This window comes from Miniopterus schreibersii (assembly GCF_964146895.1).
Source record: "Miniopterus schreibersii genome assembly, chromosome: 15".
Classification (NCBI taxonomy): Eukaryota; Metazoa; Chordata; class Mammalia; order Chiroptera; family Miniopteridae; genus Miniopterus; species Miniopterus schreibersii.
Window position 1 is genome coordinate 7,693,260 of NC_138115.1, and position 15,662 is coordinate 7,708,921.

Here is a 15,662-nt window from a genome sequence, read left to right on the forward strand (position 1 = left end):
AGACCCCAAATAGCTACAGCAATCTTGAGAAAGAAGAGCAAAATAGGAGGACTCATGCTACCTGATATCAAACTATACTACAAGTCCATAGTAATCAAAACAGCATGGTACTGACATAAAAACAGACATATAGATCAGAGGAACATTATAGAGAGCCCAGAAATAAACTCACACCCTTACAGTCAATTAATATTTGACAAAGGACGCAAAAAACATACAAGGGGTAAAGATAATCTATTCAATAAATGGTGTTGCAAAAAAATGAAACCAGGCCACCTTCTTACACCATACAAGGGGTAAAGATAATCTATTCAATAAATGGTGTTGCAAAAAAATGAAACCAGACCACCTTCTTACACCATACAAAAGAATAAACTCAAAATGGGTTAAAGACTTCAATGTTAAGCTTGAAACCATAAAAATCCTAGACGGAAACATAGGCAGTAAAATCTCAGACATTTCTCATAGCAATATTTTTTCTGCTATATCACCTCTGGCAAGAGAAACAAAAGAAAAATAAACAAATGGGACTACATCAAACCAAAAAACTTTTGTACAGCAAAAGAAACCATCAACAAAATGAAAAGGGAACCCACTGAATGGGAGAACATATTCACCAATGATACATCTGATAAGGGGTTAATATCCAAAATGTATAAGAATTTATACACTGCAACAAGAAAAAAACAAACAATCTAATTAAAAAATGGGCAAAGGACCTGAACAAACACTTCTCCAAAGAGGACATACAGATGGCCAACAGATATATGAAAAGATGCTCAATGTTACTAATCATCAGAGAGATGCAAATTAAAACCACAATGAGATATTACCTCACACCTGTCAGAATGGCTCCATCAGTAAATCCACAAACAACAAGTACTGGTGAAAATGTGGAGAAAAGGGAATCCTGGCATACTGCTGGTGGGAATGCACATTGATGCAGCCACAGTCGAAAGCAGTATGTAAGTATATAAAAAAATTAAAAATGGAACTGCCTTGTGACTCAGAGATTTCACTTCTGGGAATTCATCCTAAGAAACCCAAAACACTGATTTGAAAGAATATATGTACCCCTGTGTTACCCCTGTGTTCATTGCAGCTTTATTTACAATAGCCAATATCTGGAAGCAACCCCAGTGTCCATCAGTAGATGAGTGGATAAAAAAGCTATGGTACATTTACACACTGGAATACTGCTGGGCAGTAAAATAGAAGGAAATCTTAGCCTTTGGGACAGCATAGATGGACCTCGAAGGCATTATGCCAAGTGAGATAAGCCAGTCAGAGAAAGACAAGTGGCATATAATTTCACTCATAGGTGGAACCTAATGAACAACATTAACTAAAAAACAAAAAAGAAACAGAATCATAGATATAGAGAACAAACTGACAGCTGTCTTTGGGGTGTAAAGTTGGTGGGGCTCGGTGACAAAGGTGAAGGGATTAAGCTAAAAAAAACAACTCGTAGACACAGACTACAGTGCGATGATTACCAGAGAGAAACAGGGTGGGAGGAATTAGAAGAGGGTATAGGGTGGATAAATAGTAATGGAAGGAGACTTGACCTGGGGTAGTGGACACACAGTACAGGTGATGTATTATAGAATTTTACACCTGAAATTTATATAATTTTATTAACCAATGTCACCCCAATAAATTCAATAAAAAAGTTTTTTAAAAAGTAGCCGGATTTGTTTTCTTGGCTTTCTCAGGGGCTTATCTTAAATGGTTAAGGCATTTTCCAGAGGGCATTGAACCCAGGAATGGGCCTGGATAACACCTTGGAAGGATTAATGAAATCTTATATGCACCTTGGTTTTTGTCCCAGAGAGAAAGCATTAGCACTGTGACCCCATTTCCCCTTTGCAAGGTGTTAGCCACAAGCATGCCACAGGCACGCTGTGGGGCAGACCCAATAAAAGCATTCCTTAGGCTTTTCAAGGAACACATAGCACATGATCCCTTCAGGATTTGAAGTCCATCTTTAGGCACCCATCCATTCTTCTGCTGTGCACATACATCATCGGATCAAAATGCGCCCCAGACTTAACCAAGTCTGAGCTGAAAAGACGTTTGTTTGGCTCAGCAGCTTCAGCGGTATTGAGTTGGAATGCTGATGCAACACATACAACTAATTCAGATTAGGATGCTCCAGCTAAAAGAAAATCGTGTAATCCTGCCAAACTGCCCCCCACAGCCCCCAAGGAGATTTAGCTGCAGTTCCCCATCCTCTGTTCCCAACAGTTACCTTTTACAGCATCCTAAAGAGTATCCCAGCGAACACTCATTTATTAAGTGCCTACCAGGTGTCAGAGATTGCAAAGGTGTGCCTTAAAGAGGAGAAACTGGTAATTTTTCTAGCAAGCAGATTCTTGGCAAACATTTCGGAGGTAAATCAGGGTTTATTTGAAACTTAAGATAGAGGATGTGGGCTCCAGATGGTACTTGTGTGAGTGAAAACTCTTAAGGAAACAGAGCTGACCTCAGAGTGTAAGGAGCACGTTTTTGCAGATTATTAGACCATCTGTCACTTGAGGACACTTGAATAACGTCTTTCATAGGAAATTGGGGAAGCTATGTGCCTCTTTTTGAAGGTTTCAGTTCTAAAGAATATGCTCGTGAGGCATTCATTGATTTCAGAAGTTGGACCCTCAGGGTATGTAAAGGTGCATTAAAATCCTCAAGAGCTCATGGTCCCCTTCAACAACCATGATCAATCACTGCATTAAGATAACGAAATAGAAGATTTCCATGTGTTGGTGTAGGAAGTATGTAAGTACAATGGTAGGATCAACACCTGGAACTCTGGAGCTCCAGGGCAGACCTCCTGGGGTTCTATTTGGAAGGTCCCAAATCACTATGAGAGGGATAAAACGTACATACTGAGGACTTGAAAATCAACAGTCACGTCCCTGGGATGCCTGGATTTAGACTCAAGAGCGCAATGTGGCGTATGCTCCTCTCGTGGGGTGCTCTTCCCTGCCCTCCCTTCTGGATGATTCTTTGCCACCACTCGAGATTCTCTTAGGCAAAGCTGAGTGTCTCCTCTTATTCAACCATGGCATCACTGCTTCTCGCAATGACAGCCTGATTGTCACTATGTGGCTGCCTCCCCAGGAGACTGCGAGTACTCTGAAGTCAGGGAAGGAGGCTTATCCATCTTCACACCCCATCGCACCTGTCACAGCGGGTAGCAGTGTAGACCCTGGTGGTGAGGAATTGGAAAACGGGAGAGAGACTTCTTCAGGACCTTCATTCATTTCTCATCTGTTAATTCACAATTCTTTTTAAAATATATATGCTTTTATTGATTTGAGAAAGAAAGGAACATCACTGAGAGAAATATCACTCGCTAGTGGGGATCGAGCCTGCAACCAAGACATGTGCCCTGACTGGGAATTGAACCAGCGACCTCTCAGCTCAACCAACTAAGCCACACCAGCAGGGCACAAGTCTCTTTCTTTTACTTTTTAGTGTAGTCGTTAAGAATGTGGATTTGGGGTTCAGGATATCTGGGTTGGGTCCTATGACCTTGTACAAATCATTCAAGCTCTCTGAATTTCAGTATCATCATTTATAAAATGGGGGTAATATATTTATTTCATGGGATCATTGTTTTAGTTAAACAAATTAATATATGTGAACTGCTTAATATAATAAATGCTTAATAAATATTAGCCATTGTAATTATTAACCAGTACCATGTTTAGCATTTGATAGTCAAGTTGGTTTAAACTAAACATATTTTCCCAAATTCAATCCAACAAAACTTCTACTGGGTGCCCACTGTGTTATGTGGTAGACTGTGTACAAGGGGCTGACTTTTGGAAGTTGAATGGTCCTGTCAGTGAGTCTCACAACTAAAACTAAAAGGCAAGCAAGCAACTGAAACAGTATAATAATGCTGTTAGCAGAGTCATTACCATGGTGCTGTGGCAGAGATGTCGCATAGGTTTTTAGCGCTCGTCGTGGTCAGCTGGTTGAGACGGGCTGCTTTGGAAGCTGTGTGGAGAAGGCTTCCGAGGCCAAGTCCAGTTTCTTCAGGAAAGAGACTGTCATCGCCTGGCACGGTCTTCCAGGAATGGAAGCGGGGACTGCAGTTCAAGGGCCACACAGTAATCGGTACAGCTTTATCTGTTGGAGAAAGGGTAACAGGGACATTGTAAGAGGAGAGGACCTTTACAGTCTGTATTCTAACATATTCTTGAATTGAGCTAAGGAATAATATCCAAACAGCAGACTCTCTGAGTTTAAATCCCGGCTTTGCTTTCTTTGCTTTGGGCAAATTACTAAGCACGTTTAAGCTTCATTGACCAACGAGGTGAAATGGAGGTAACAGCACATCCTCGCTGCGTGGATCGAGGGTGAAAACACCCAGCACAGAGCCCAGCCCACAGTAGGCACTTAACAAATGATGCTAACAAAGGCGCTCAGAACGGTGGTGCCCTTTCTAAACTATCTCATTCTGATGACATCGCAGCTTTGCTTTCTGCTCACTCAAACGAAAGGCTCGGCCCCACTTGAATGTGCAAGAAAATGGTTAAGTATTTTTATCCTGTCGAAACCACTCCCCAGTGCAAGAAGGAGGGAATGAACTTGCTTGCTTTCTGGCACAAAGTTTAGCAACACAAATAATCTTTATTCCAAAAGATTATCTTTCCAAGGACATCTTTAAAAAAATTATTTATGTTGACATTCAATATTGTTTTATATTAGCTTCAGATGTACAGTATAATGGTCAGACAATTATATAATTTTATGAAGTGATCCCTCTGATAATCTAGTGTCCACCACACATAGTTATTACAATATTATTGACTATATTCCCTCTGCAGGTAAACTCTGTGTCTCACATGGGCTCTGTAGATCCTCAAACAGATTGTGTCTGCTTAGTAAGTGATAAAGATAAAAATAGCTCAGAAAATAAGATGAGTATTAAAATGATTTCATTTAAGGGATAGGAGTTGTGAAAACATGAAAATTCGACTATTTGACACTGGCATGTTACTTACCAAGCTTATTCCTAAATGTGATCATTCTTCTTACACACCATAGGTAACAGAACAAACTTATATATTTGAAATATACATCTGTATTTCAACCATTGAGAAATAATTCATTTTATATGACATGAAAATAAACCTTATGCTACATGGTAGTTATACACAGATACTGAGAGCTTGCCATGTGCTTGATTGAACTACAAATCTGAGCTGCATTATATCATGTATACTTGACCACAGTCCTTTGACCTAGATACTGTTATCTTCCAAAAGTTACAGATGACCAAGTATGGTTTAAATTAATTTCAAAGATTTGCAGCTAGGTGTTTCTCACGCCAAAGTCCGTGCCTTTTGCTCCTTACACTTAGGGTCTACAGTACTCCCAAATGCATACAGTTTTATTTGTAAATGGAAACATTTTAAAGCTTTTTGTTTTAAGAACTCAAAAGTTTATCTTTGTACAGATCTCACTATACCTGTTCTGCCAATTCAGACTTTGATAAGGTTTGGTTAAAGCCGAGCACACATGGGGTTGCCCACAGACCGATGACACATCAGAGACACTGAGTAAATGATGGCCATAGAGTGAATAACTAATGGAATGAAAACGTTCTGTACAGTACAGATTATTATGCAAATATCCACATTATCATTTCCAATAACTCTGTTGTTTCCTAATGTTCTCAGCCACCAGATTGTTTCACAATGTTTTCAGGGATTTAGCTCATCTTTATCAGCGCATTATCAGCTCTGTGAATATTTGAGCGTGTAATGTGTCCAAATGACTGCCTCCCTCTAATGATTTCTAGAGGCGTGGACTTCCTTTTTGATTAAAAGGACAATACTTTTGGAAATTAGTTAACCTATGTAAATGGATGCATTTCTCAGCAATACACCCCTAATTACCTAATTTCAAAACCCATTGTCTACCATAAAAGGAAACGGACGGGTTGTAGGAGTGAAGATCAGAGATTCCAAGTAAATTAAACTCACAGGTGCCTTATCGAGTCAGATGTTTACAAAAATGCAGTCTGAAAACATGGAGGCCACATACATTTCCTAATGGAACACGGATGTGACAGAGTCAGTAAGGTGGGATAAGAAGTGTTTTAGCTTTTCACAAAGAACAAATGAACCACTAGTCTTAGTTTCCTTCTGACTTGGGGACAAGTGTGGAAGTCCCTTGTGTCTGTTCTCGGCGTAAAAAGCAGTTCTGTTCCATCCTAGGCATGTGCCTCTCATGGATACTTGGCATGGTCTGGGGCTGCGGTGTCCTAATTAATCCGCTCTAATGTTTCCATAGATGCCACTTGCAGATGCGTGACTGTCCCAGAAGCTGAACGCAATACAACATGCTGAAGGAACATCTCCAGAAGGTTCTGGCCCTGGTTAAGATGGGGTAAGCGCCCTACACCATTTATCTCTCTCTGAGTGCACCCCAGAACTCAGGACAAAATGCACAGAACTTCTACCTGAGGCTCTGACAGCAGAGTGGAGCTCTAAGTAAACAACAAGACCATGAGTTTCCCGGGGTGCTGACCCCCAGGCCTCGCAGTCTGGGCTCAAAGGAGACAGGAATCCTGAAACGGCATATGGGTGCAGAGAGAAAGAGCCCCACGAGAAGCCCCTGCTTCTGCTCCAAGGAGTGTGGAGGAGGACCCTGAGGGACAGGGAGAGTGGGGACCATCCCCTGAGCCTTTTCTGATTTCTCTCCCTCTCCTACTCCAGCCCACAGGCAGGCGGAGTCCTGGAAGCAGCAACCCTGGTCTGCAGCAACAGCAGAGGTTCAGGCTGCCACCTGGAACCCCAGCCAGGGACCTCTCCGGCAGGGGAGCTGCGGTTTGAAGGTGTAGGGGGAATAGCTGTGCATTTGCTCTCTCTACTGCCCCAGAGGCAGACCCAGTGTGGGAAGTGCACAGGGTGGGCGTAAAACCTTTGCTTTCTAGTAAAAGGACCAGGAAGGTGACTCCTAAGAGCCAGAGAGAGAGTGCAATAGAAACAATATATTTTGTCTAGTTCAATATATGCAAAATGTTATCATTTCAACATGTAATCAATATGAAAAATTAATAAAATAGTTTACTTTTGTTTTTACTGGCACTAAGTCTTCAAAATCCTCTGGCTACAGCGGCTGCTGAGTGCGGGAAAGGTGGCCGGTCAATGAGAGTGCTGTGGGTGAGACACACGCCAGGCTTCAGAACGCCTTCTTCACATCAGTTCCACCTATTCTCTTACTTGCTGTAAAGTGACTACTAGAGGAAGGAAACTTACGTATCTGACTCATGTTTTTATTGAAAGTGCTGTTGTAGATGCTAAATTTCCACTATAAGACCTCACAGGGAAGGCTGATACAGGCTGCGGTCCTCAGGGGCAGGTTCACGCAGGGTGAGGCCGAGGCCTTGGGAGTCGGTGAGAGCTGGAACAGGCAGCCACCCAGAGGTGCACCTTCCCAGGGGCGCAGGTAGGGCCTGTGGCCTGTGTGGGAAAGCCAGGGGAGTCGGGGAAGGACAGATACCTAAGGCCCCCAGACAGTGTATACCCACCAGAACTTGCTTCCTAAAAAAAGCATGCTGGCTGAAGTCTTCTGAGCCAGGGAGGTCCCCAAAGGGGGGGGAGGGTGGCTGCCACCACAGGCATCCTCCTCAAAGCTGCAGGCCCAGGAGCCAGTAGACAGTATCTGCAGTGCTGGTAGGTGATTCTCAACTAAGTAAGGTTTGCATATTAGCATATCAGAGGCTCCTGAGATAGAATCTCTTTCCCTGCCAGGAGCGATCAGGGCCTAACTTACCCACATTTTCTCACTAGGAAACTATGTCCTTTTGGCTTGATGAAGGGAAAGCTGTTTTAGGTGACTGCTTTTTTCCCCTCCACTCTGCTATACTGAGTGTTGAAAAATAGTAACTCTGGCTCACAGTTATGAAAGGGCATGATATGCTTGGGCCTGTACTGGGGGCTTTATTCTCATTTAATGCTCCTGACAAACCCATTCTACAGGTATTATTATTAGTCCATTTTACATTGAGCAGAGAGGAGCTCAGAAACACATTAAGTCAAATAGCTTGTCAACAGTTAGAGGTAGAAGGAATCCAGCGCTGTCTGCCTCCTAACAAACCTGCCCCTCTCCACGTGAGCAGGGCTAGTGTGAACTCACCAAAGGGTTGGTTTCTCACCGCTTCTGTCTTAAATGCCCATGCTTCTGTCTTAAATGTCCATTCTAAGCTTAAGCAGCCAGGCAGAAACCAGATCAGTTCCCTTTCCGGCCTGAGGGAAGTGAGCACCTGCAGAGAGCTGCTGCCTGATTCTCTGTGCCCTTCCCACTGAGTGAACCTTCAGTGCAAACGCCTATTTCACAGAGTTGAGCCTGGCAAGGACACCTGTGCCATCCCCTGTCTTTAGGCAATAGTCTTGTTCTGTTGACAAGGAAGCTCCTTGGGCACAGGTCAAAGGGCTAATCATTGCTTGCTTCTGTTTGGGACCTCAGAGGTTCACACCGAAGGCTGTGCTCCCTTCCCACACTGAGCCAGCTCCCAGGGCTCTGGGAATCTGAAAGAACACAATCGTCTTCCCAAGCTTTGTGCAGGGCGGGCACAGAGCCAAGGCTCAGCCAGTGCAGGTCAATTTGACTGGATGCTAGTTTTCTGGCCACCTGTCCCTACCTCTATCACATAAACGTATATTAAACTGTCCCAGCTTCTTAAATCGGGTCTCCTGGATGTAAGGTAATGAAGAAAGGACATGCTGACAGTGAATTTATCTGGGAAGGCAAGAGAAGAGTTATAAATACAAGGTGAGGCACAGCCTGAAACGTATCAGCCACAGAATTCAAGTGTGGGAACAACCGCCAAAGGGTGAGGCTTTCCAGGAAGGCTTCCTGAAAGGACATCCATGTGAATTGTCTAACCCGGTGCTTTTCAAACTGTGGATCATGACCCAGGGCTCAGGAGATCACTTTAGTGAGTCATGACTAGAATTTTTTTTTTTTTTTAAGTGAAACAGAATCAAATCAAATGAAAAAATAGCACAGTGTATTACTGGCTTGTAGCATTTAATGCTCTTTCGGAGGGTCCATACTATTCAAAACAGGTTGCCCTAACCTTTGGCTTCTAAGAGGATGCTCACACCTATCATTCCAAGTCCACCAGCTCCTGTAGGAGATGCTCTTCTGTTCCGCTAGGGACGGAGACCTAGTTCAGCTTCCCTGTCTTAGGAAGTCCTACCCTTCATATTTCTGTTGTGTTTGTTTCCGCTGGCCGTGTTTCACTGATGAAGATAATGGGTAACATATGTTTGTAGACAAGACTCAGAACTAGGCAAATTGAATCAACATTTAATGATCATCTCCTCTCTTTCTAGCCTCATAATAACCCAACAAGGCAGAGCCTGTCATTTCCCTTGTACTGATGAGAAAACTGAGGGTCGGGAAAGGGTGTGCTTGTCACTTAGCAGGAAGTGGCTGAGCTGGGACTTGAACCCACTCTCTTCCGACTCGGATGCTGGGCGAAGCCCTCTGTGCTACTGCAGATAGTTTCTTCTTTAAGCTGGATCTTTACTGTGGAATTATATATCCTAATTACCCAGCGTATAGCAGTAAAGCTCCATGTTGTGCCCTTCACAGTGAATCCTTAAGTTTGTGCTAGATTTGTTTTCTATATTTTTTATGGTGATAAAATACACATAACAGAAAATTTATGATTTTAATCAGTAAGTATAAATTTCAATGATATTAAATACACTTACGATGCTGTGCTACCATCACTACCATCCATCTTATAAAAACTGAAGCTCTACACCCATTAAACAATAACTCCCCATCCCCCTTCCACCTAGCCCCTGGCAACCACCATTCTTTCTTGTTTCTATGACTTTGACCACTCTAAGTATCTCATATAAATAGGAGCATACAGTATTTGTATTTTTGTCACTAGCTTATTTCATTTAATGTCTTCAAGGTTCATTCATGTTGTAGCACATGTCAAAATTTCTTTCCTTCCTTAAGGTTGAATAATGTTCCATTGTCAATGGACACCTGGGTTGCTTCTGTGTTTTAGTTATTACGAATAATACTGTCATGAACATGAGTATACAAGTATCTCTGAGGTCCTGCTTTTAGTTCTTTGGGGTATAGGCTCAGAAGTGGAAATGCTGGGTCATATAATAATTTATTTTTGAGAAACCACCGTCTGTTTTCCACAGCAGCCATGTCATTTTACATTCCCATCAGCATTGTACAAGGGTTCCAATTTCTCCACATTCACTTCAAATGCTGGCTTGATTTTTTTGATAGTAGCCATCCTAATGAGTATAAAGTGATATCTCATCATAATTTTGATTTGATTTGCATTTTCCTAATAATTAGTGATGTGGAGCATCTTTTTATGTGCTTATTAACCATTTATATATCTTCTTTGCAGTAATATCTATTCGAGTCCTTTGCTCATTTTTTAATCAGGTTACTTGAGGGGTTTTCTTGTTATTGTTTTTGAGGTGTAGTTCTCTATATATTTTGCATATTAACCCCTCATCAGATTTATGATTTACATATATCTCTTCCCATATTGTGGGCTGCTTTTTTACTCTTTCGACAGTGTCTTTGATGCATAAAATTTCCTAATTTTTATGAAGTCTAATTTGCCTCCTTTTTCTTGTGTTGTCTGTGCCTTCGGTGTCCTATCTAAGAAAGTGTTGCCAAATGCAAGGCTGTGAGCTTTTGCCCTCTGTTTTCTTCTAAGAGTTTTATAGTCTTAGGTCTTACATTAGGTCTTTGATCCATTTTGAGTTCATTTTCTTTACAGTGCTAGGCAAGGGTTCAGCTCATTCTCTTATATCAGAATATACAGTGTTTCCAGCATCTTTTGTTAAAAAGACTGTCCTTTCCCCCCATTAAATGGTCTTGGCACCCTTATAAAAACGTATGCAAATAATGTTTTAAGCTAAGTTTGCAATGTGGCAGTATGGATTTGCAAATGTCCAACAAGACTGAATAACCTCTGCTTTCTATCTTTAGAAGCTCGTAAATTCCCATGTCATTTATTTTAGAAGGATACAGCTATGTATTTCCTAGTTTCAGATCTAAAGTGCTGTTTTCTCACCTCAGTTGCATTCCTTGCATCCATCATCCCTCTCTCTTCGCCTTCATCGCCCATCGCAGTTGTCCATGCCACCACCATCTCTGGCCAGACTACCTATAATAACCTTCTAACTGGGCTCTTCAATTGAGCCTCTTCTGATCTTTTTGAAATGCAAATCCCACCACTTACTGCTTATGGGATTTCAGTGGTTTCTCTTCACTCCTACATAGTCCAACCTCTCTTCTCCCGCCTCATTGCATATCACACTCTTGGCTCTTACAATCAAGCAGCTTCCGTTCAGTTCCTCTGACTTGCCTTCTTCCCTCCTGCCACAAGGCCTCCACACATGCTGTTCATTCTGCTAGCTTTACTCTCCAAACCAATGCTCAGTTCCATTTTCCTAAATAACTCCTGCCCATTCATCAGATTGCCGCTGATTTTATTAGCTCCCAATAGAAGATTTCCCTGTCCCCCTTGTAGACAAATAACTATTATATGATCTCCAAAAGACCTGAATCTTCATTTCATAACACTATTCATTTTAATTTTACACTTATGGATGTGATTCTTTTTTTTTTCTTTTTAAATATATCTTTATAGATTTTGTAGAGAAGAAAGGAAGAGGGAGAGAGGGAGATAAAAACATCAGTGATGAGAGAGTCATTGATCGGCTGCCTCCTGCATGCCCCCTACTGGGGATGGAGCCCACAACCCAGACATGTGCCCTGACCAGGAATCAAACCGAGACCTCCTGGATCCTAGGCCGATGCTGAATATCAGGTCGGGCTGGATGTGATTCTTTTGTTGATGTCCATCTCCCCCACTGGACAATCAGCTCCATAAGAGCAAAAATGTGTGTCTATCTTTTGCCTCCAGGGCCTAGAACAGTGTCCAGCTCATAGAGTAGAGGGTGGGACATTCAACTTACTTGACCCGTTTAGAAGCAGGTGCGATAAAAGCTCCAGGTGCTCAGGTTTGGCCATTCGCCGCAGCTCAGAGGGCGGTAATCAAGGGTAAATCTCAGAAGGATTAAAGAGTCAGGTTTAACAGTACGAAGAGCCTTCTGAGTATAAATGTTGATGTCTCAGAGGCCTGGTATTTATGGTTTCTCCTTTATTTGGTTTGGACACAAGACATTCCCCCGTCTCCTTTGGGTACTGTCATTTCCTTGTTTAGGAGTTTAATTAAATCTGCACCTAACATGCTACAAACAGTTCGTGGGAAAGGGGTGTCTGGTTTATGGCACTGAGGGAAATGTTAATGGTGCACAGCTTAGCGCAGCCACAGGATTTACTGTGTGTATAATTCCAGGGTGGATTTGCATGGGCCTCCGTTAGCCTGGTCCCGAATTTCAAGCAATGCACTTCCCAAGGGATCTAAGGATAGAAAGTAGGAAAAAACAGAGATAAGACTTCTCCATGAGCCAAGACATCTTTTTCCAGACAAGCCACTGGGATATGCCGAGGGGATACTGTTAATAATAATGGTGGTAGTCATAATAATTATAATTACAGCCCTTATTGAGTTTTTGTGCTGTGCTAAGTGCTTTGCCTGCATCATCCTATTTAATATTCACAGCCACCTCCAGAGGGACTCGGTTAACCCAGGCGCACATTAAAACTCAGAGGCCAAGCTTTCTCCTCCAGACCACACTCAGTGGCAAGGGTGGTAAAGGGATTGGAATCTAGGCGAGTATCTTCCAGTCCCGTTGCTCGTGGCCGATGTTTTATCTGTCCTCTCTCAGGACTTAATCATTCCTTTGGCAAATCTTTTCTTCTAAGCTTTTATTGTGTGATGGGCACTGGGGATTCAAAAGAAAATGAGTTGTAGATGGTCCCTCCCCTGCAGAAGTTCAACACCCTGAGGGGACATGGCTGTCTCATCCCCTCCTTGCTGACATTGACTGAGCGCTTCCTGTGAACTGGCTGGAAGCTAAGCCCCCTGTACCTGTGACTGAAGCCTCAGAACTATGCCCAGGTAGGTGCTATTATTATACCCTTTTTACAGATAAGAAAATGGAGGCCTAAGGTAAAGTAAGTTGCCCAAAGGCCCACAAGCAGGGATAGGGCCCCAGGTTTGTTGACTTTGTCAGGTGCCTGTGCTTTTTACTCCAACACTAAGTCACAGAAAGGTGGAGAATACACAGAGGATCCTCCCCTGCCCTCTTAGGGTACAGGGCAGGAGATGCTCCATCCCGCCTGGAGCATCCGGGAACTGCTTCCCTGAGGAATACTGTTAGATCCAGGGAAGGAAAACATGGCAGGTTTTTGTGGGGGACTTTGCCCTCTGCCTTTCTACTTAAATATACTCCACAGCTGGCAATAAGTGAGAGTAGAGGGAAATCAGAGTCAATGGGTAGGATTCCTAGAGGACATATTTGTGTTCAACATATAGAACTTTCTCATAATTATTGCAGACTAAGTATAGAATGGACTGTTTGGGAAGTAACGAGTTCCTCACCATCGGAGGTGTGAATGAGACCACGGATACCCGAGAGAGATGCAGTTACTGGATTGACAGATTAGATCAGGGGCATTCGGTTCAGCTGTGCATAAGAATTGGTGGGTGACTTGGTTAAACACCAAATCCTGGGCCCTCCCCCTAGATGTCCTGGTTCCAGGCTCAGGACAAGAACTTAGGAATCTGCATATTTAACAAGCTCGCCAGGTGACTCTGAAGGATCTGGTCATTCTGAAGTCACAGTGCCACAGTGGGCTAGTGACCTTAGAATGCTTTCCAATGCTGAGGGTCTCTAAGCCAGTACATTCCACAGGCCATTCAGTGACTAAACAGGGTCGATAAACTTATTCTATAAAAAGCCTGATTGATAGTGTAGAATTTAGGCTTTGTAGGCCCTAGGGTCTCTGTCACTGCTCACATTACCATTGTAATATGAAAACAGTCATAAGTAATATGTGAATGAACGGGCATGGCTGTGTTCCAATAACATTTTATTTACAAAAGTAGGTGGGAGACCAGATTTGGACAAAGGCTGTAGTTTACTGATTCCTGGCCTCTAAAAATTGGTGCCGTGTAAAAATGAGTTTGTGAAAAGCTGCAAAGCGTATCTCTTCATGAATAATCGTGATGCAAAGTAGCATCTTAATGACCCTGTGAAGGCCTGAGTAGAGAGATCCATTTTATTTACATTCCTTTAATCCTAGAACCCTCTCATTACATAACACCTATTTCCATCCACTCAGAACTGGTGTTCCAGAGAAATGCTTTGGGAACCATTAATCTACATCTCACAAGTGACTAGCATATCTAATATCCACTTGCATAGACTGTCTTCTGAGAAGTTAGAAAGAAAACTTCCCTGAAATACTTGCTTCATTCAGGTCGCTGGTGCCTAAACTTAACTCATGAGAGATGCGGCCTGTGGGCGAGGGGGCTGTGCCCAGATAAAAATGAAAACACTCCCAATAGAACGCATTTGTCAAGTTCCTCCCTCAGAGGCAGTTTGACATGCAAGTGATGGGGGAAGACATGAAGATACTTGGAAGGGGTCAAAGAAAAGACATCTTCCAAAGGAAGAAAGAGCAGATAGAGGAGGAAATAATGATGAAAGATATGTTAAGTAAAAGATGTATTAAATGATAAAAGATGTATAACATGCCTACCACTACACTGAGGACTTTATCTAGGTCCATGGTTTTTAACTGGGAGCCATTCTTCCTCCTGAGGGAAATGTGGGAGTGTTAGAGACGTTCTGACTGTCAGGACTGGGTGTAGGAGGTATAGTGCTGCAGCTATGGGGAGGCCACAGGTACTTAACATCCTATAGTGCACAGGACAGCCTCGCCCCGCCCCAACAGAGAACTATCGGGCTCAGATGTCAATAGCTCCACCGTTGAGAAAGCCTGCCCTAGATGATCTAACTGTTTCCATGCAACAACCTCAAGAGGTAGATGGTGTTTGGACCTTTAAGAAATGAGAAACTGAGGTAAAGAGAAATTTCAGCGTCTTTCCTCTATGCTCCCCCATATTAGTGAGTATGAGCCCACACTCTTAAAATCTCACATTCAGTTACCCATGGCAAAAACAACTGTCACTTCCATGGCCATGAATAGCCCGAGACCCCAAGAGGCACTCCCACAGCTCCTTCACAACCCCATCCCCATTTCATTTGCTGCCCCTGATCCATTAGGAATGTGCATGTCACCATCTTTATCCATCCCCCAGAACGCATCTCTGATGACCACTGAAGCACTCCTTACTGAAGCCTTGCACTTCATACGGTGCCAGCTGGCCGTTTATGTTCAATTAGGTTTGTAACTCCAGGGAAATGATTTTCACCTATTGTCTTAGTTTCACCCTCTGTAAATGAGAATGATAACAATTCAGTTCAACTCAAACATAGGCTATTGGTTGGGATTATGCTTGGAGAGTTGGGGGATCCAAAGGATGCAAACCTCCCAGAAAGAGTAGCTGGGTGATGGGCCCTTTAAGGAGGAGGCAGCTTCCTCGCATGCTGTGAGCCTGCCCTGCTCCAGTTTTTCCCAGCAGCCTGCAAGAATGCTGCCGTGTATAAGAGTGGCCTTAAGAGGGGGTCTGGACAACATCAGCAAAGGTCAGTCACTACCCT

General features: G+C 42.9%; 1 protein-coding gene across 3 annotated transcripts in view; it reads right to left on the minus strand.

Annotated features, from left to right (window-relative positions):
• LOC308567592 (uncharacterized protein) overlaps positions 1–15,662 on the minus strand; it is a 239,278-nt gene that overhangs the window by 13,979 nt on the left and 209,637 nt on the right. For 2 of the 3 annotated variants that reach the window (XM_081159310.1, XM_081159312.1), the window contains exon 3: positions 3,927–4,137. In XM_081159310.1, coding sequence (XP_081015436.1) covers positions 4,105–4,137 — 33 coding nt within the window. In that variant the 3' untranslated portion in view covers positions 3,927–4,104. Of the gene's footprint in view, positions 1–2,882; positions 3,209–3,926; positions 4,138–15,662 lie in introns of all 3 variants that reach the window. The other variant, XM_081159311.1, reaches the window with a different exon arrangement.